Source organism: Capra hircus, chromosome 1, assembly GCF_001704415.2.
Source record: "Capra hircus breed San Clemente chromosome 1, ASM170441v1, whole genome shotgun sequence".
Lineage (NCBI taxonomy): Eukaryota > Metazoa > Chordata > Mammalia > Artiodactyla > Bovidae > Capra > Capra hircus.
The window spans coordinates 619,375-639,434 of record NC_030808.1 but is presented as its reverse complement, the minus strand read 5'-3'; the positions used below and the strand labels follow the sequence as shown (position 1 = coordinate 639,434).

General features: G+C 44.7%; 1 protein-coding gene across 1 annotated transcript in view; it reads left to right on the top strand.

Annotated features, from left to right (window-relative positions):
* Positions 1–15,420, top strand: part of IFNAR1 (interferon alpha and beta receptor subunit 1) — a 29,050-nt gene extending 13,630 nt beyond the window's left edge. The window contains exons 4-11 of the mRNA XM_018046572.1: positions 1,814–1,971; positions 2,078–2,219; positions 3,748–3,862; positions 6,955–7,154; positions 7,261–7,418; positions 9,718–9,868; positions 10,363–10,508; positions 11,734–15,420. Of these exons, the coding sequence (XP_017902061.1) occupies positions 1,814–1,971; positions 2,078–2,219; positions 3,748–3,862; positions 6,955–7,154; positions 7,261–7,418; positions 9,718–9,868; positions 10,363–10,508; positions 11,734–11,973 (1,310 nt within the window). The 3' untranslated portion in view covers positions 11,974–15,420. The remainder of the gene's footprint in view (positions 1–1,813; positions 1,972–2,077; positions 2,220–3,747; positions 3,863–6,954; positions 7,155–7,260; positions 7,419–9,717; positions 9,869–10,362; positions 10,509–11,733) is intronic.

Sequence of the window (20,060 nt, the reverse complement as noted above, 5' to 3'; positions counted from 1 at the left end):
TTTGGCTTGTTTGTTTTGGAAAATACAGTCATTTATTATCATGCAATAGGTTTCATCATTACTGTTTTTTAATGAATTGATAGATATTTTACATTGTTATCACTTTTGACATCTGATAATGCTGAACATTCAAAGACACAGCCCATGTAAACAAGAGCTCTTTAGGACCCTGAATATCTCTTAAGTGTAACGGATCCCAAGACCAGGAAGTTCAAGAACCACCACCCTATTGCATAACTCACACAAGGATGATCCGTATCCCCTCTCTGTACACTTTCCCTCCCACTCCCTCTCCAGCCCTCCCGGTTGGAGCTTTGTTCCCCATCACTACACTAAAACCACTTGCCAAGGTCACCGTGACCTCGACAGTGCCAGGTGGATTCCCAGGGAGAGAGTGTCACTCCCTTCTGCGTGAAACCCTTCCCTCTCGGTTCTCGAGGACACTGCGCTTTCCAGGCTCTCCTCCTGCTCCTTGGTCTCTCCTTTGCCAATGTCTTCTTGTCCCCCAGACCTTAAAATGTTGGACGGCAGCGGGCCTCAGTCTGCAGGGCTCCACCATTGAACCTCTTCTCTCAACGCAGCCTCCACCAGGAATTGTATGACTTTCAGTACCCTCCGTGCTCTCAACTCCTCAGTTTACATCCCCAGCGCCGTCCTTCTGCTACCTTAGAGAGCTGCATCACCAGCTCTCTGGTCAGCATCTCCACTTAGAGGTCCGAGAGTCATCGCAAAACACTCTTTAAATTTTCTATATTTAGGGTTGGCCATGCTGAATCTTTGTTGCTTCTCATGGGCAGGTGCGAGCCACTCTTCAGTTCCTTGGGTGTCTCATTGCAGTGGCTTCTCTTGTCGCAGAGCACAGGCTCTAGATGCTCAGGCTTAAGTAGTTGCAGCACCCGCGCTTAGGTTCTCCAAGGCATCTAGAATTGTCCCGGACCGGGGATCAAACCCATGTCCCCTCCTTTGGAAGGTGGATTCTCAACTACCAGCCCCAGGGAAGTCCCTCATCTCAAATTTAAAATGGCCAGAGTTCTGGCTTTCCCCCCTCTAGACCTGCTCTTCTTGCAGTTTTTTCCATCTCTGTTAATGGCGTCACCTATTATTTGCTCAGGCCAGGAGCCCTGGCATCACCTTTGATACCTCTCTCTCATCCTCCATCCAGTCCATCAACAGATTTCGAGCGATCAGGTCGCTTCTCACTTCCAGCCTGGCTATTAGCCGTCCCCGGCCGCTCTCATCTGCCCAGGAGCTTTCCTGCTTCCTGACATGCTACCTGGGGTGGTCTTTCCCAAATGTAAATCAGGTCCTGGCGAACTTACAGTCCCAGACTACAAGTTCTGCCTGTTAGCCAGAGTCTGGCTGCATCTCGCATCCTATTTTCTGCCACCCAGGCACTCGAGCGCCCCCTAGTGTCTCTTGAAAATGGTGAGCACGTTCCCGAGCCCCTGGGGCACTCTCAGCCTGCCTTGCTTGACCTCACGATACTCAGACCTCACCTTGATCAGGCCTCGGCTCACCTCCATCAGGCCTCAGCTCAAACATCTCAGGGAGCCTTCTCCTCGCTGACTCACCTAAAACAGTCGTTGCCGCCCTTCTCTGTTCATTTCTTCTTACAGCATGCGTGACATTATAACATTATATATTTGTTTATTTGGGATTTTTGGCCACATTTCCCAGTAAAGTGTAAGCTCCATGAGGGATTTTCTCCTTTTTTACATGCCAGGCACATATTTAAGTGCTTAGAATTATTTATTGTATGAATGTTTTGACTTGTATTAGTGAACTTACATAGTAAATGTTTTGATTTTCACAGCTCAGATTGGTCCCCCAGACGTGCATTTAGAAGCTGAAGATAAGGCGATAATACTGAGCATCTCTCCCCCTGGAACAGAAGATAGTATCATGTGGGCTTTGGATCGTTCAAGCTTTAGGTATAGCGTCGTTATCTGGAAAAACTCTTCAAGTCTAGAAGTAAGCATTATTTTTATCTTTGTTTGATCTGAGAGAAGAATGACATGAATTAATTGTAAAATTTGACTTTTTTTAAAGAACAGACTTCTCTTTTTTTAAATTATAGGAAAGAACTGAAACTGTTTATTCCGAAGATAAAATTTATAAACTGTCACCAGAGATTACTTATTGTTTAAAAGTTAAAGCAGAACTGCGTTTACAGAGTAGAGTTGGTTGCTATAGTCCAGTGTATTGCATAAACACCACAGGTAAGAAGGAGGTTTTGCTTTCAGTTCAGTAACTATATATATAAGTTGTTTGTTGTTGTTCTGTTACTAAGTTGTGTCTGACTCTTTGCGACCACATGGACTGTAGCCCACCAAGCTCCTCTGTCCTCCACTACCTCCCTAAGTTTGCTCAAATTCATGTCCATTGAGTTGGTGACTCTATCCAACCATCTCATCCTCTGCCGCCATCTTCACTTTTGCCTTCAATCTTTCCCAGCATCAGAGTCTTTCCAGTGAGTCAGCTCTTTGCATCAGGTGGCCAAAGTGTTGGAGCTTCAGCTTCAGCAACAGTCCTTCTAATGAGTATTCAAGGCTGATTTCCTTTAGGATTGACTGGTTTGATCTCCTTGTAATCTATTAATTAATTGGCAACCTTCTAATTTTGGCATTTTTCCCATAGTTGCTGAATTTTTTGTGTTGGTTTAGTAGACATCAAAACAAAAACATTCTCATGTTGATGTAGGCAGAATCCAAGGCAATATTGTAAAGCTGTTATCCTCCAATTAAAAAGAAATAATTTTTAAAAAAATTTTTTTACAGCATTTACACAAACAACAATGTTATTTGGGATTTTTGTCTCAAGTAAACAGTAATGAAAATTCTGTGTAAAATTCCAACTATTTTCTAATGACAGAAATTGTTTTTACTTGTTCAGAATCCATGAGAAGGGGAGATAGTCACTAGAAAAGCAGTTAGTATTCCAAAAAGCATACGTTTATAGGTGAAATGTTAAATTATGAAAGCATCCTGATACATTTTATCCATGGCATCTTGCCAACAATTAAGGTTTAAGGGTAGGAACTTGAATTTATTATTTTAATTATAAATTTAGTATGCTTTGTTCTTAAAATCAAGCAGTGTAGAAGGGAGTTAAAGGAAAGATCTCCTCTCCTGCTTCCTGACCCGACTCTGTTCACCAGAGACAAGCACCCCCAGCAGTGTGTATACAGCCTTCCCTGCGTTTCCTCAAGGCTTATATTAGTATATACTCAGACTTACAGTTTCGGGGTGTTTTATCTTTTACATTAAGGAATAAAGTCCTGTGTACACTCCGCTGTATTTAACATGGATAACCAACAAGGACCTACCGTACAGCATATGGAACTCTGCTCAGTGTTACGTGGCAGCCTTGATGGGAGAAGAGTTTGGGGGAGAATAAATACATGTGCATATATCTCTGAGTCCCTTCACTGTTCACCTGAAACTATCACAGCATTAAAGTTTAAAAATAATAATAATGAAGTCCTGTTGGATATATTTTAAACTTGCTTGCTTAACCCAATATATTGAGGTTCTCTTTTTATGTCAACACATATAGATCTGTCACATTCTTTTAAATGGCTGTATAGTATTACCTTGTGTGAATACCACCGTAATTTATTTAGCTATTACCGCATAATGATAAGGTGCAAGCCTTTTCTCTTCTTGCCCATGCTGGTAAGAATTCTTGCCATCTCTTCTCCCACTAGAGTAAATGTGTGTGCTTGCTTGTGCGTTCCTTGTCTTGTAGAGAGACATAAAGTGCCTTCACCAGAAAATGTGCAAATCAGTGTTGACAACCAGGCCTATGTTCTTAAGTGGGATTACCCATATGAAAGCACAACTTTTCAAGCTCAGTGGCTCCGGTGAGTTCTTTTCCATAAATGTCCTTTTGCAGCTTGTTTTTGCCCAGTGTGTTAGGTTTCTTTTCACTCTGCTTCAGCCACCTGTTGTTCTCTGCACACCTTCGGCCTGATGGAAGGTGGTTATGATGCACTGGAGCTGGGGTGTTTAATTCTAGTCCCAGCTCTGCCAGTAACCGTCTGGAGTGTCTGAGACCCAGTTACTTCTTTCAGCCTGTTTCTTCGCTTGTGAAATGGGTGTATTATAATATCTAGCGTTCTTAGTAATGTTAGTTGTTCAGTCATGCCCGATTCTTTGTGACCCCCATGGACTGTAGCCTGCCAGCCTCCTTTGTCCATGGAATTCTCCAGGCAAGAATACTGGGTTGGGTGGCCATTCCCTCCTCCAAGGGATCTTCCCAACCCAGGAAATGAGCCCACGTCTCCTGCATTGCAGACAGCTTCTTTACTGTCTAAGCCACCAGGACTTACTGGCTCACTGTTTTTAAGGTGTGATTCTAATTACATGTGTTGTTTCCTTGGTCTAGAATACTTGACAGATGACCAAGATATTTTCTTCAAAACCCACTCCTTCCATGAGTCCTTGAAATTATCTCAGTCCAGTCACTCCGTCAAGTTCAGTTCAACTCAGTCCTCCTCCTGTCTTGATTGTTGTGGTGGCTTTGGCAGATTCCTTAGTAATTAGTGGGAAACTAAGGAAGTTGGAGAGAACTGCTTTCTGTGCTTGAGTAGAGACCAGCCAAACATGAGCAAAGCCCAGCCCGACATGAGTGAGAGAGGACTGGGTGTAGTGTATACTGATTGGAAACTGGAGAGGAAAAACGGAGAGGGAGAAGAGACGAGGATAATCAAGTGGACGGTGAAGTGAGCTCTGGGGGAAAGGGGACCACAAAGAAAGAGTTACCAAGGGCAGAGGAATTGCATGACCAAAGGCAGTTGTAGGTCAGGTAGGGAAGAAAGAGTGAGAAGAAAGAGACTAGAACGACAGAGAAAAGATGAGGGAGAAGGGAAGTGGATACTGCTGCAGCTGATTCCTCTCCACCCTTCGGTGTTAGTTTTGAAGCAACAGCAGTCTGGATAATAAGTGCATTCTTGTGAGGAGCACAAACAGCAAAGGTTGCAGAGGAGAGTGCAGGGCCGGGGAGTCCGCAGAAGCCATTTCGAAGGAGAGGTTTCGTGAAGGAGGTTTTTCAGTGACGAGAGACAGCGTTCCAGGCTGGGGCTACACACACATGGGAAAGCTCGGATATGAAGAGACAAAATCAGATCAGGGTAACGAGGAGGTATCCATTTCCCTTTGCTCTGTAGTAAACTAGCACAAACGCAGCAGCTTAAAAAACACGGCTCATTATCTGTCAGTGACTTCGGGTCAGGAATTCACGTGTGGTTTAGCAGGGTCCTGTGCTTGGGGTCTCACAAGGCTGCAGTCAGGGTGTCAGCCGGGTCTGCTGTGTCATCCAGGCTGTCTCGTGGTGTCTCCTAAGCTCACGTGGTGGTTGGTAGAATCCATTTCTGGCAGCTATAGAACGCATGGTGGCGTGCTGCCTCAGAGGCCGTCAATAGAGACAATCTCTGCCCCCTAGACCCTCCTTTAAAGCCTCATCTGATCAGGTCAGGCCCAACCAGGATAGGCTTTCATGTGATAACTCAAAGTCCACTGGCTTGGGACCTTGATTTCATTTGTAAAATCCCTTCACCTTTCAAGTAATGTAACCTGATCGAGAGTTCATGGATTCTGCCTGCTCACACTCAGGGGGAGGGGATGGTGTCAGGCTCATGCACCAGAGGGTAGGAATCTTGGGGGCCAGTTGGAATTTCGCCTACAAGAAGGGGAAGGCCTGGTTCAAGAACAGCAGAACCCTGGGCCTGGCGAGCAGTGAGAGGGAGCCTTGAGTTAACAGGAAGGGGTGAAGTCAGGCTTCGCCTTAGACTCTGCTACAGGCATTCGGGGGCCATTGGGAGTCTGGTGTTGAGCGATAGGTAACATGAGGCCTATGTCCAAGGAGCGTGACAATGGCCACATGGTGTTTGGTGCAGGGGACTGAAGACAACGGAGCCCACTCGCAGGCTGCCGTGGTTCCGGGCTTGAACTGACAGGCTTGGAGCCGTTGGTCTCAGAGCAGTCCGTTAATCTATCCAGACGCGCTCTGACTGTTCAGACTCACTCTCAGAACCCTGGTATGTGTCTTAGCCCTGACCCATGGGTATGCTGGTACACGTCTAGCAGCTGGCCTTCCAGAAGAGAAAAGCTTTACTTTAGTGTTTGCTGGGTTTTATAACACAGTTAATCCTGCTGTGGAGAAGGCAATGGCACCCCACTCCAGTATCTTGCCTGGAAAATCCCATGAATGGAGGAGCCTGGTAGGCTGCAGTCCATGGGGTCGCTAAGAGTTGGGCACGACTGAGCGACTTCACTTTCACTTTTCACTTTCATGCATTGGAGAAGGCAATGGCAACCCACTCCAGTGTTCTTGCCTGGCGAATCCCAGGGACGGGGGAGCCTGGTGGGCTCCCGTCTATGGGGTCGCACAGAATTGGACACGACTGAAGCGGCTCAGCAGCAGCAGCAGCAACCCTACTGTGGCCACTTTCAGGCTCCCAGCAGCGTGTCTGTCCACTGGACCTGGAGTTGGGAAGAGGCACAGTAAGCCCTCCATCATATTCCACTGTTCAGACACTATAGATGTAAATAGCATTGAGCATAGATAAAATGTAGGGAAAACAGTTAGGAGAAGATGAGTTTTGCATTTTTTATCACTTTAGTTTTTAATACAACACATTTATTTGTAAGTTTATGTAACTTTTAACAGTGAGTGCATTTACCAGCTAGCTGGTAGCATTCCTGAAAATTTAGCAGTTGTTTTTGTGCACCAGCTTGAGCCAACCCTTCACACTACTTCTTTATCACACGCTTGAGCAAGGTCTTTGGTTTTCTTTTGTGAACACATCTTTTCCACTGTCCTGTGAGTTTCTCAAGAGTGAGGACCGTTTACCTCTGTAACTTTGGCCCCTAACAGAATGTCTGGCCTATTGCAGGTGCTCAGTACATGTTTACTGAACGTGTTTGGAATGAAAAATATCTTTTTGTCTTAAAGTGCCTTTTTAAAAAAGATTCCTGGGAATCATTCAAACAAATGGAAACAAATACCAAACTGTGAAAATGTCACAGCTACCCACTGTGTCTTTCCTCGAGATATTTTCTCAAGGGGAATTTACTATGTCCGTGTACGAGCATCTAATGGAAATGGTACCTCTTTTTGGTCTGAAGAGAAGGAATTTAATACGGAAGTGAAACGTAAGCCAATAGTTTTTGTTTTACTTTGTGATTCTCCAATTATGAATTCTTAGGATTGTTTTGTAGTCTAATTTGAATTTTGTGTCTTTACACATTTTTTTCCTAGCTATCATATTTCCTCCAGTCATCAGCATGAAATCCATTACTGATGATTCACTGCATGTCAGTGTCAGTGCTTCAGAAGAGTCTGAAAACATGTCTGTCAATCAGCTCTACCCACTAGTTTATGAAGTAATTTTTTGGGAAAACACTTCAAATGCTGAGGTAAAAAGACTGTGTAGTATAGGTTTATAACTTAGAGTTGTGACTATGATTTGGGTAAGCAAAGCTTGAAGTTAAAATTGCTGGGAAATTGTTATATGATTAACTCAGATATTTTCTATAGGAAGAAATGGGCGTTTCATGTTTTACTTGGTGAGAGTTACGGTCAGCTGCGTCTGGGCCTCCAGTTAGTTGCTGTTGGTTTGGGGGAATTTCTTGGCCTCGCCAAGTGGCATGCAGAAACTTAGTTCCCTGACCAGGGAAGGGAGCTCACCTGCCCTGCAGTGGAAGCACGAGGTCCTAGCCACTGGACCACCAGGAAAGTGGCCCCAGCTAGTTTCTAAGCTTCAGATCCTGAGTTCATTTGTACTCAGTTAGAACCTCTGAGGGTAGAGCTCAGGAGTTTTTATCATGATCCTCAGGGATTCATGAACCAGGGTTTCTCAACACTGCTGACATTTGGGTTGGACGGTTAGTTGCAGGAGCTGCCTTGTGCATTATAGGATGGCCAGTAAGGCCCCTCCCCACTGCTCACTAGGTGCTGGTAGCCCTCCCTCCCAGGTGTGACAACCCAGACTACCTCCCTGTAGTGCCAGACATTGGGGCACCTCCACGAGGACAAAGACTGGCTTTTAGGGGACAAAAGACTCTTAGCTGTGATCATGGTTTGTGGCCCTAAAATTCAGAAACCGCTGACAGGCTAATGCACATCAGATAGTCCACATTATTCCTGGGTCACTTTTCCCTGTGGAATTACTGTCAGGGAATCAGCCTTTAAAAACCTGCTACAGTTAAGTTGGTGAATTTTCAAACTTCATTTTCTGTTGAAAATCCAAGAAAAGTCCAGTGATTTGGATACTTTGATTTTAACTATCTGAAGACTCTGCACAGTTTAGCCCTGTTGAGTATTGTGGTTAGTTCTAAGTCCTCCCTAGATCTGGAAAACCTAAATTTGTGTCTCAGAGTACCAAATGGTGTAAGCTTAGGCAAGGTGCTTGACCACTGAAACTCATTTCCTCTTTTCTAAAGTGGCGGGAGTCATAGCAACTTAATTTTTTTTTGAACAGATGTTTTTAAGGTTTAAAAGGAGGTAGTGTTTATGGAAATACCTACTGCATTGCCTGACAAATAGAGATTCAATAACCTTTGTTTGCCATCCTATCTTATGCTGGGTAAGACATCAATAATTACAGTCATAATAACAGCTCATATTTATTGGATACTTATTGTGTATTGGGTGCCGGCGCTAAGTATTTTACATGAATTGTCTCAATTGGTCTTCCAAACAACCCTGCCAGACAGTTGGATCGATTAAATTACTCTTCAGAAAATACTTGGGATGGAGTATCCATTACTGCTTCGCTGATGCTGGGCCGTAGGCAGTGAAACGTGAGTGGATGTGGTATGACTGAGGCCTTAAGTGCACCTGTGGGGTTTGGCTTGGCTCTTGCGCTTCTCCCATTTGCCAAGAGGAAAGCAAGCTCCACGCGGTCTGTGGGCCAAGGCGGATGAGAGGCTGTAGAGCACACCTGAACGTGACCCACAGCCTCAGAGAGCTCCCCCAGCCAATCCGCTCACGATCTGCTCACGATCCGCTCAGAGCAACAAAAACAAACGTTCTGTATACATGTATATGCGTGGCTGAGTCCCTTTGCTGTCCACCTGAAACTCTCACAGCACTGTTAATTGGCTGTACCCCAATACAAAATAAAAAGTTTAATTCTTTTAAAAAAAAAGAAAAATGTGTTTTGAGCCACAGGCTGTTTCGTTACACAGCAGTGCAGTGTTACTTTGCTGTACTTGCTCTGTTTTGTTACACCACAGTAACAAAACAATAGCAATAGCTAGCTGACTAAGACAAATAGGAGTAGTAATTGTCCTCACTTTACAGATCTGGGAATAGGGCCCGGGGAAATTAAATAACTTGCCTAAGACTACATAGCTATAAGTAACATCTTGATACAGGCAGTTTGAGACCAGACCCCGCCCCCTGCACTTAATTGTTCTGCCACTAACCAGAGGTAACACGATGGTAATTCAGCCAAATCTGCATGTACTGATAAAATAACTTCGAGTTGTCTTAGGACTATATGGTATTCTTTTGGCAGGAGCATGTTTCACTTTTGAGTTTGGTAATGGTGTGTTGTCCAAAATAAATTAATATTTCTTAAAATATACCAACCGAGTGTTTGGGAGAGGCTAATCTTAGAATGAATATTTAAGGAATTCAGGAAACAGATATTCCCTCTATGATTTCTTGGGGTTCTAAATTTTATCAATGATTTACTTATTTTTTTTATAGAGAAAAGTTCTAGAGAAAAGAACCGATTTTACCTTTCCTAACTTGAAACCGCTGACTGTGTATTGTGTCAAAGCCAGAGCACTCATTGAAAATGACAGGCGGAATAAAGGGAGCAGTTTCAGTGATACTGTGTGTAAGAAAACAAAACCAGGTCAGGATCTTTTATTTTACTTTTTCTTTTTTAATGTCGCCAGATTTAACAAAAAATAACCAATTCATTGAAAACTGTAAAATATTTGTGTTTTACCACAAAAATATAGAGAATATTTTCTTAATGGACCATTTAAGTCAAAATCAGACCTTTACACTGACCTTCACAAAACTTCACACTGAGTTTTAGAAAATATTTTCAATACTCAACTTAGTTCAATGGTTTTTGCATGCTTTATATTTCATGCATACCCACATAATTAATTTCTTTTGTTACTCTTAGAATTTAATGAGACTTTTATTTTTTATATAACCTTTGATATAATTATCATGTGGAAATCCCTTAGTTGTGAATTTTTTATGTTATTGATATTATTTAACAATGTAAATTTCCTTTCACATGGCTGTATTTCTTTCACACAAACTGTCAGCAGTCTTAATATATTTGTGTGTCAAAACCTATATTGATGCTAAACACCATTTATTTCTTTTTAGGAAACACTTCCAAAACCTGGCTTATAGCTGGAATTTGCACTGCATTGTTTTCTATTCCTGTGGTCATTTATGTTGTGAGAGTCTTCTTGAGATGTGTCAAATATGTGTTCTTTCCATCAAGTAAACCTCCTTCCTCTGTTGACGAGGTAGGTTACTTTTCTTGGTCAACAGCTAGCTGGATTTTTCTGAAAATAAAAGGGAAATATATTTGATTGCAACAGAATAGAAATGTGTTCCTGATAGTCAAAAAATAATACAGACTGACCTGGGTTTTTTTCCTTCAGAGTTTTAGAAAACTGACTTCAGAAGCAGTCATGTAATAGAATGTAGCATGGAATAGAAGAATGTGTCCTTAATCCCATGTTTTTCTGGCAGTTTGGCTGCTGTGGCACTTGTTTTACCACCTATATTCCCAAAAAGGTTAAAACATTGTCGCCAGTGCAAAAACTTTTTTCTGTAGATGAAATCACAGAAAACGAGGTAGAGAAACACGCTTTTCCTCTCGCAGCACCTCGGTGTTTTGGCTGGCACGTCCGTGTGGCTGGCATAGTTAGTGGAAGCACGGCGCGATGACCGTCAGCGTGGGCGCTGTCCGGGGGTGGCGTCTGCACCTGGAGTGGCTCCCGCGCTGCCTGCCTTGCTTCAGGTTCTCAGGCTGTGGAGCCAGAGGCCAGAAGGTGGCTCACTGACGGGCTGTAGTGTATTTCACTGACTGGCTGTGAACATGCGCGGCTCAGTTGTGAGCACTTGCACAAGTGCCCGTAGCTGTAAAGCAGCGCCAGCAGCGCCATCCCGTAGAACTGTGAGGGGCGAGGGCGGGAGACCAGAAAGACCCGCCGCTGTGCCAGCACTCTGTCCAGGTGAGCTGTTTCACCCTCTTATCCCTGAGTTTTCTAGTGTTGTTTCTATGTGCTCTTCTATTCAGAGCTGTTATTTAAAGAACTTTAAGACTAGCAAGTTACTCTTAGCGGAACTGGGAAAAAGTTAACTTCTCCCTTGTGCTCCTTCTGGATGTTTTCGGATTGGGTACCAACATTTTTATTATTTCACAATAAAATGTCCCCAGTCCCAGTGCCCTCCCATTCCTTCCTTACCCACCACGCCCTTCCACCCCCTACCCCTCACAGCACAGTGGACTTTCTTAGAGACTGTTTGGATAATTTCCCCAAAGCAGTACTGAGATGTTCGTGACCTCACTGGTGGTGGTTTTTTTCTAGACACGATAGTGCAGTGGATGCGCTCTTTTTAATACGCATGTCAAAAGATAGGATTTCTAGATAAAGGATTTAAGAAACTGAAGCTTATTGGAACTCGGAAACCACTTTTTGTTCTTTTAAATAATCTATTTCTGTTCTTTCCCTTTTGAATTAGCATTTCTCTGATCAGCCACTAAGGAATCTACTCCTCTCCACTTCTGAGGAACAGACGGAAAGGTGTTTTGTAATTGAAAATGCAAGCATTATTACTGAGATAGAAGAGACTAATGAAGCTGATGAAGTTCACGAAGAGTACAATTCCCAAGCTAGTCAAGATTCAGGAAACTATTCGAATGAAGATGAAAACAGTGGAAGCAAAATAAGTGAAGAGTTTCTGCAGCAGGACAGTGTGTGACCAGGAATGACCCCTGAAACATTAGGGAGTCTTACAAGAGTCAGAATGGGAGCCTGGGCTTTTTGCTCTTCTCAGTAACTCTCAAAAGAAGATTGCCCATGTCAGGGAAGAAAAAGCATCTTCAGATCGCAGGTCCTAAAAATACAGGCAAGCATTCACTATTTAAAATGAATTTCAGGAAGTTTTCTGCGTCCTTTGCTGTGTGTCAAGTCTTGAAAGGCCTGTCATTGGACCTGCCTCGGATGAGAGGCGTTAAGTCCAGAAGATCCCCTCTGACTCCTTCATGCTACCTAAGCGCCCCTGTGCTGTCATGTGGTTTGGGGGTGCTTGTGTTCCCGTCAGCTGGTGCTGTCGCTGTGTATCGTTCGTTCCGTCTCCCTTGCAGCATTACAGTTCACTATTTTCCAGGAGATACTTAGAACATTTGGTCTCGTTCAGAGAAGAACCTGAATACCACCATCAGTTGATTTTCTGAAAAAGTAGCTTACTCTGGAAAACAGCTGCACATGCCAGAAACGTGGTCCTTATAGATCTTCAGGGGGATTCTCTCTGTTTATACCAGTCACATTTATACCAGTTGCAAGAGATGTGGATTCAGTCCTTGGGATGGGAAGATCCTCTAGAGGAGGGCATGGCAACCCACTCCAGTATTAATGCCTGGAAAATCCCATAGACGGAGGAGCCTGGCGGGCTACAGTCCATGAGGTTACAGAGTCGGACACTGAAGCGACTGAGCATGCACACACGCGTACCAATTACATCGGCCTCTACATGACAGTTACCCAGCCCTTCCACAGTTTAGGATTAAAACCATGTCATCTTTTACTATATGTACATTAAGCCTTCCTGTTTCAGAACATTAGGACAGTAGCTTCTGATTAGAAGGCATAATCCCGAAAATTACAGAGAAATGGGAAACAGTCTGAGTAGAGAAGTTACTGTTATCCCTTAAGATATGGGAGCGTGTCACATTAGTGACAGTGTATGTGAAGTCTTGGGATCAGAAAATGCTACTGAGAAACAGTAAGTAGAGTGAGTCAGTGGGAAAGAAGCAGGTGGCTTTAGTGAAAAATAAGAATAATGTGCGTCGTCAACTTCTGATAACTAACATCCTGAGGGGTGGCATTTGTTTCCATGGCTCATCTGTGTCACTTCGTAACAGCAGGCCGGCTTCTGTCCACTGTGGGGCAACACTCAGGTGTCGCTTCCGCTCAGCCTGCATGCACTCAAGGACATGCAAGTTATTTATCATCAGAGTGTGGGAGGAAATGAACTAGGAAGGAAACCCAAGTTTTTAAAATTATGCAATACCTCTCAAAGGCATCTGTAGCTTATGTTTAAATGACTTTGCTATTTTGGCTTATTCATGGAGCTCCTGCAGAGAAAGGAAGTGTAGGAATTCTGGCTACCTCTGAGGCCAAGTTCTCAGCTTCAGTCGTTGCAGCGGGACTCAGAGGGAAGAGAGATGGCACCACCCAGCTCATCAAGTCCGGCTGGGCTTGTTTAGAGTGGTCCGCGGGGTCTTCTGAGTGAAAGAAGAGGTTGAAAGCAGCCGCACTGGGAAGGGCCGTGGTGCCCTGCCTGTCCTCTCCAGAGCACCTCGTGCTCCTCTGGGCCACCATCGGGGAGCACACGGTCAGGGGCGCCCCACCAGGGTAGTTCTCTGCTGCAGAATCCTTCCAGGACCCAAACATCTCTGATCCACTGACCAGAGGCATTTGGTTTAAAGCAGATCAGGACTGGCCCTTCGCTGGGAAAGGCCCCATCCGTCCGTGGGAACTTGTCACTATCGAGAGGACCCTGCCCTCGCCGGCTTCCGCGCTGGGTCAGGGCCCCTGGCCTGCCCTGCACTCGGGCCTGGGATTTTCCACAGGAAAAATGCTGCTTCAGACTGGGAACAGTGCCTTTGTGGGGTGTGGCAGAGGGAAAACTAGGGCATTATAAGGCAGAGACGCTGCTGAAGTCACTGGGTCCCTGGGTGTGGGAGTATGTGTGTCGGGTTTAAGGTCCCCTGTGGCTTTCAGTGGCCAAGCATCTGCGCGGCCTCAAACAAAACCCCTGTTTCGCTGCATCTTGTAGACCTGAAAACGCAGGTCCATCCCATTCCTCATTGTGGCCCACATGTAGCTTAATCAAGATGCGCTTGCTTGTAAGATGGTAAGTATTTTTTTCCAAAAAAATAGTTTGCTTGCAAATACTATATACTTGAGAGCAGCAATAAACTCCCTCAGATCTGTGATCCTGAAAGCTCTTGGAGAGGGTGGATATAATCTAAGCATTTATGTAGAAGATTTGTGTCATTACAGCTGGAAATCATGTATTCATATGTAATATAGATTAATATATACGTAGTGACATGGGTCTGTAAACACACATGTACAGACATGATGCTGGCTACTGTGCCACTGCTGCTGCTGCTAAGGCACTGAAGTCGCGTCCGACTCTGTGCGACCCCACAGACAGCAGCCCACCAGGCTCCCCCGTCCCTGGGATTCTCCAGGCAGGAACACTGGAGTGGGCTGCCATTTCCTTCTCCAATGCGTGAAAGTGAAGTGTCTCAGTCGTGTCCGACCCTTGGCAACCCCATGGACTGCAGCCCACCAGGCTCCTCCGTCCATGGGATTTTCCAGGCAAGAGTACTGGAGTGGGGTGCCATCGCCTTCTCCGACTGCCACTAGTACATCCATAAACACTTAGCGTAGGTTCTAATTAGAAAAGGGTAAATGCTGCTCTAGAACTACGAGCTTCAAAATCTTGACCAGAAATTTGCAACATATAAAGTTATTTCAAAAATATATGTTTAGGGACTTCTTGGTGGTCCAGTGGCTAAGACTGAGCTCCCAATGCAGGGGCCCCGGGTTTGATACCTGGTCAGGGAAACTAGATTGTACATGCCACAACTAAGACTCGACACTGTCAAATAAATTTTTAAGTATATATATATATATATAGTTTGTGTAACATCTTTTCCCCAAACCTACCTTCAAAGCAGCCTCAGATTGCTCCTAAGAATTTGGAAGTGTTCAGAAGCTTTTCCTACCTCCTCCCCATCCCTGTAACCCTTGTATTACCTGACATGTTTGTGTTCGTTTCAGCTGGTGTCTGTCTGCCCCTCCCAGGGGACCAGAAGCTCTGTGAGCTCAGGAATAAACACTTAGCACTGTATCCCCAGTACCTACCAGAGTGTGGTGCCTCGCGTGGAAAAAGTGCGTAGGAAATAATTGTCAAGTGAGGGAAACCTAGAATTTGAACCAAGTGGGTGTTTCTGTTTGTATGTCTTACTGAGGTATAGAAGGACACAGCCATATTTCCAGTGTTTCTGTGAAAACAGCCAGTGTTGCCAGTGTTTGTATCTTACTTCCTGTGTACTTTGTCTTAATGCCCACTGCCATTCATTTTTAAACAGTTTTAACCGTTTCTGTAATAAACACTGAGTCTTGGATTCCATGGTGGTTTTGCTTGAACTGATTGAACGTAAGCATCACAGGTGCTGTGGCTGCTGCCTTCGTGAGGTGTTCGCAGCAGAGCGGGCTGGTCCCGAAGGGTCCACCCCGGGCTGGGAGCTCTCACACAGTCCTTGCTTTTTTTTCACAACCTTGTGTTTAGACTTGGCCGGACACAGCCTTGAGCCAGTGAGTCTGCAGTCGTAATGCAGACCCTGCCCCCTCAAAGCATGCTGTTCCCTTTGGTCAACGTTTCTTCTCTGGATATGCTCTTGAAGGAGACTCCCCAGTCCCACACGTAAATTGATCTGAAGTTAAACACCATTGGCATTCAAAGTGAGAATCCTCATCATGTGTTTTTAGTAACTGTCCTCAAATATTTTCCCAAAATGTACAGGGAAGTGAATGTTAATAATTTCATCTCTGATGCACAAGAGACGCCCCTGTTACTTAACACTAGTGACAAATACCGGTAACATCCAGTTTTTTTTCTTCTTCGTGGTAGCTCATGTCAGCAGCTCATGGTAGTTGACCAACCGTGAAAAAGTGGGCAGAGTCGATATTCTGGGAAGAGGGAAAAAATGGAAAAATTACGTCTCTCAGTAGCACTTTTAAATTAGACGTCTAATTTCTCTCTTCCCTGGTGGTCCAGTGGGTAGACTCCAAGCTCCCAGTGCAGGGGGCAGGGGTTCAGTCCCTGGTTGGGAAAGATCCTGTGTGGCATAGCCAGAAAAAAGTTACTCAAGAAACATTTCTCCTTACAGTGACTTGCCAATCCCTCCACGGTCCTACTTCCCCAGATTTCCTGGATCCATCAGAAGGAGTAGAGGGGAAAGTGAATAACTGAATAAGAAGAAAACATTTTCCTATCTCTCCATTAGAAAGATGGACCGTTTTTCCAAAAGACTGGATTTAGGCCTTGAATGTATCATAAGATAGCAACGTGCCTTTTTGTGTACCACTGTCTGATCCAGATTTTATCATGCTTTAATCCTCTGGAATTTAACTTTTAAAAAGACATGGAGAATTTCCTGGTGGTCCAGTGGTTAGGACTCTGAACTTTTCACAGCTGTGGGCCCAGGTTCAGTCCCTGGTCAGGGAACTAAGATCCCTCATGCTGTGTGAAGCAGCAAAAAAAAAAAGATGATTCTGAGTGTTTCAGAATAAAGGGGCACCATCCAGTCTGAAATCTTCCTGGAAGACCTCCACCATGTGCATACGTGGAAGTCACCTTTGTGCCCACCTGTCCCTTCATGTCTGTCAGAGACACTGCCTTAGGAGAGATTTTATAGCATCCCCCAAAATACATCCGCTTCTCTAGGTGGCAAGCTCCATAAACACAAGGACCTTTTTTTTTTTTTACACTTTGCAGCTGACAGTAAGTGTTCAGTTCAAGTGATTAAGTGCGACCTTGAATTACCACTTGACTCGATTCGCCACTAGGGGAAGACAAGTCACCCTCTTTAGGTTCACAACTAGCTGGTATTTTCAAAACAGGTTCCTAGATGGTTGTATCATGAGGAAACATTAAGAAAGTGGTATGTATCTGAAGACTGTATACCGTTTAGGGTTGCTACATTTAACAAAAACATAGGACACCCAGTGAAACAGTTTTCATTTCAGTGAGTAATGAATAATTCATAAACAGTGAATAATTGTTTAGTATAAGTGTGTTTCAAATAGTGCGTGGGACATTACTAAAACTTTTGTTGCTATACAATGCTTTGAATACTCTGGCATTTTACTTATGGAAAGAGATGATTAAGAGTTTTTATAAAAAAGACTTGAGGGACTTCCCTGGCAGTCCAGCAGTTAAGACCGCTTCCAGTGCCGGGGGTATGCGTTTGATCCATGGTTGGGGAACTACGGTCCCAAATGCCACATAACATGGCCAAAAAAAGAAAAGAAAACCTAGGTCGCTATGTCACTCACAATGGCTCTGCTTCTCTGATTGAATCCTGATACATGCCGCAAAACCAAGGGCTCCATCTTATGTCAAAATGGGTACAACAATGGGCACGTGATCATGGGATCCAGTGATCCTGCTGTATAGAACATCACCTAGAAGTTACCAGTTTGATTAAACATTGAGATGGCCTGAAATAGCACAGCGAAGGCACCAGTTGATAGGTGAATACTGAGGGAGGGGGGTGCTGGATTCCAATTGGTAGAACCCCCAAAGTTCTGGGAACCAAGGGATGGATGTCTAGTGGCATCTCTCATCACCACTCCTAGGGTCCCCCTGAGGAATCTGCACTTCAGGTTTGGCTGGACTAGAAGTCTCAGTCTCCTGATGGGGGATATAGGACTCCACTGTGTAGCTAAAACCTGGTTATTCTGAGCTCCTCATGCCAACAGGGGCTTCCCTGGTGGCTCAGCAATAAAGAATCCCCCTGTGATGCAGGAGACGTGGGTTTAGTCCCTGAGTTGGGAAGATCCCCTGGAGAAGGAAATGGCAACACACTCCAGTATTCTTATCTGGGGAATCCCATGGACAGAGGAGCCTGGCGGGCTACAGTCCATGGGGTCTCAAAAGAGTCAGACAACTTGGCAACTAAGCAACGTGCCAATAAGCCAGAAGACGGAAAAGGGAAGTGCTATAGGCCAGAGTAATTCATCTCCAATTATTATGAGGAGATACAGTTACGTCTACATAATGAGGTAAGAAGGAGTGTTTGCAAAACACAGGGAATTCCCTGGGGCATGTCTTCATGCTTCCACGTCAAGTCATGACTGGGAGTGGATAATTCCCATGACAGCCCTGTAAGGCCCCAGTTATGGGGGCACAGTCTGGGTCACCCCCGCCCCTGGTGAGCAGCCCAGACCAGAAGTGCTAGATGAAGGCTTCCCTGGTAGTCCAGTCAAAATAACTCTGGAGGCTACAATTCCTGCCCTTCCATTGCAGGGGGAACAGATTCCATCCCCAGTCATGGAAGTTCTGCAGGTGGCATGGTGTGGCCAAAAAAAGAGGAAAAAAATTGCTCACCAAGAGTGAAGTGAAGTGAAGTCGCTCAGTCGTGTCCGACTCTTTGCGACCCCATGGACACCAGGCTCCTCCTCCGCCCATGGGATTTTCCAGGCAAGAGTACTGGAGTGGGTAGCCATTTCCTTCTCCAGGGAATCTTCCCAACCCAGGGATCAATCCCAGGTCTCCTGCATTGTAGACAGACGCTTTACTGTCTGAGCCACCAGGGAAGAGTGAGGAGAATCTCAAATGGGTGGAAGAGCAGGGAGAAGATGAGTGTCTAATATGGCCTTAAGACCATCTTAAGAAATAGGAAATATAGCTGTCCCCCTAATCTCTCTATCATGATTTTTTAAATTCTTTTTCAATTGTGACCAGCCGTCACCTGGAAGAACCAGTATCGCATGAAGTGAGTTAATGTAGGACAACAATGGTTCTGAGTGCTATGTGTGTGCTCAGTCATGTCCGACTCTTTGCAACCCATGGACTGTACCCTGCCAGGCTCCTCTGTCCATGGAGTTTTTCAGGCAAGAATACTGGAGTGGGTTGCCATTTCCTTCTCCAGGGGACCTTCCCGGTCCAGGGATCGAGCCCTTGCTTTCCGTGTCTCCTGCCCGGCCAAGCAGATCCTTTTACCGCTAGTGCTACCTGGGAAGCCCACCCGAGTGCTGCAGGGGTTAACTGTAGCAGATGCTGCTGGTGCCTCCCCACACCCCCTTGACCTATAATGCTTCCAGGCCTGAGGGAGATTCCAAATCTCTAGTTTCCAAAGCCCATTTTACCCAAGAGTTGATGAGAACTGGCATCAAGCAAGTAGAAACCAGTTGCTGTTCAGTCATGCCTGATGCTCTGTGACCCCATGGACTGCAGCACACCAGGCCTCCCTGTCCATTACTACTTCCCTGAGCCTACTCAAACTCATGCCCACTGAGTCGGTGATGCCATCCAACCATCCCATCCTCTGTCACCCCTCTTCCTCTCCTGCCTTCAATCGTTCCCAACATCAGGGTCTTTTCCAATAAGTCAGCTCTTTGCATCAGTTTAGCCAAAGGATCAGAGCTTCAGCTTCCGCTTCAGTCCTTCCAATGAGTGTTCAGGATTGACTTCCTTTAGGGTGGACTGCTTTGATCTCCTAGCGGTCAGACGGACTCTCAAGAGTAAGGTCAAAGGACTCTCAAGGTAGAGCCTAGAGATGCTGCTAAATATCCTACAAAGCACAGGACATCAAAGAATAAATTTTAGGATCAGCATTTCAATTTCTACAAAAGAACCAGCTAGATTTGACAGAAACTGAACTGAATCTCTAGACCAAGTGAGGGGAATAGTGCCATATTGGCAGTATTAAGTCTTCCAATCCATGAATATGGGTAGCTTTCTGTTTATTTCATTTTCTTTCAATTTCTTTCCATCTCTTTTAGTTTTCACTGTGATAGGCTTGTACTTCTTTGGTTACATTTATTCCTAATTGTTTTATTCTTTTTGATGCTTTGAAGTAAATGGAATTATTTTCTTAATTTAAATATTAAATTATTCATTGCTAGTATACAGAAACAAAATAAGTTTTATATTTATCTTGTATCCTCTGCGTGTGTATGTGTGCGTGCTCAGTCACGTCTGACTCTGAGACCCCACGGCCGCTCCTCTGTCCATGAAGTTTTCCAAGGAAGAATATTGGAAAG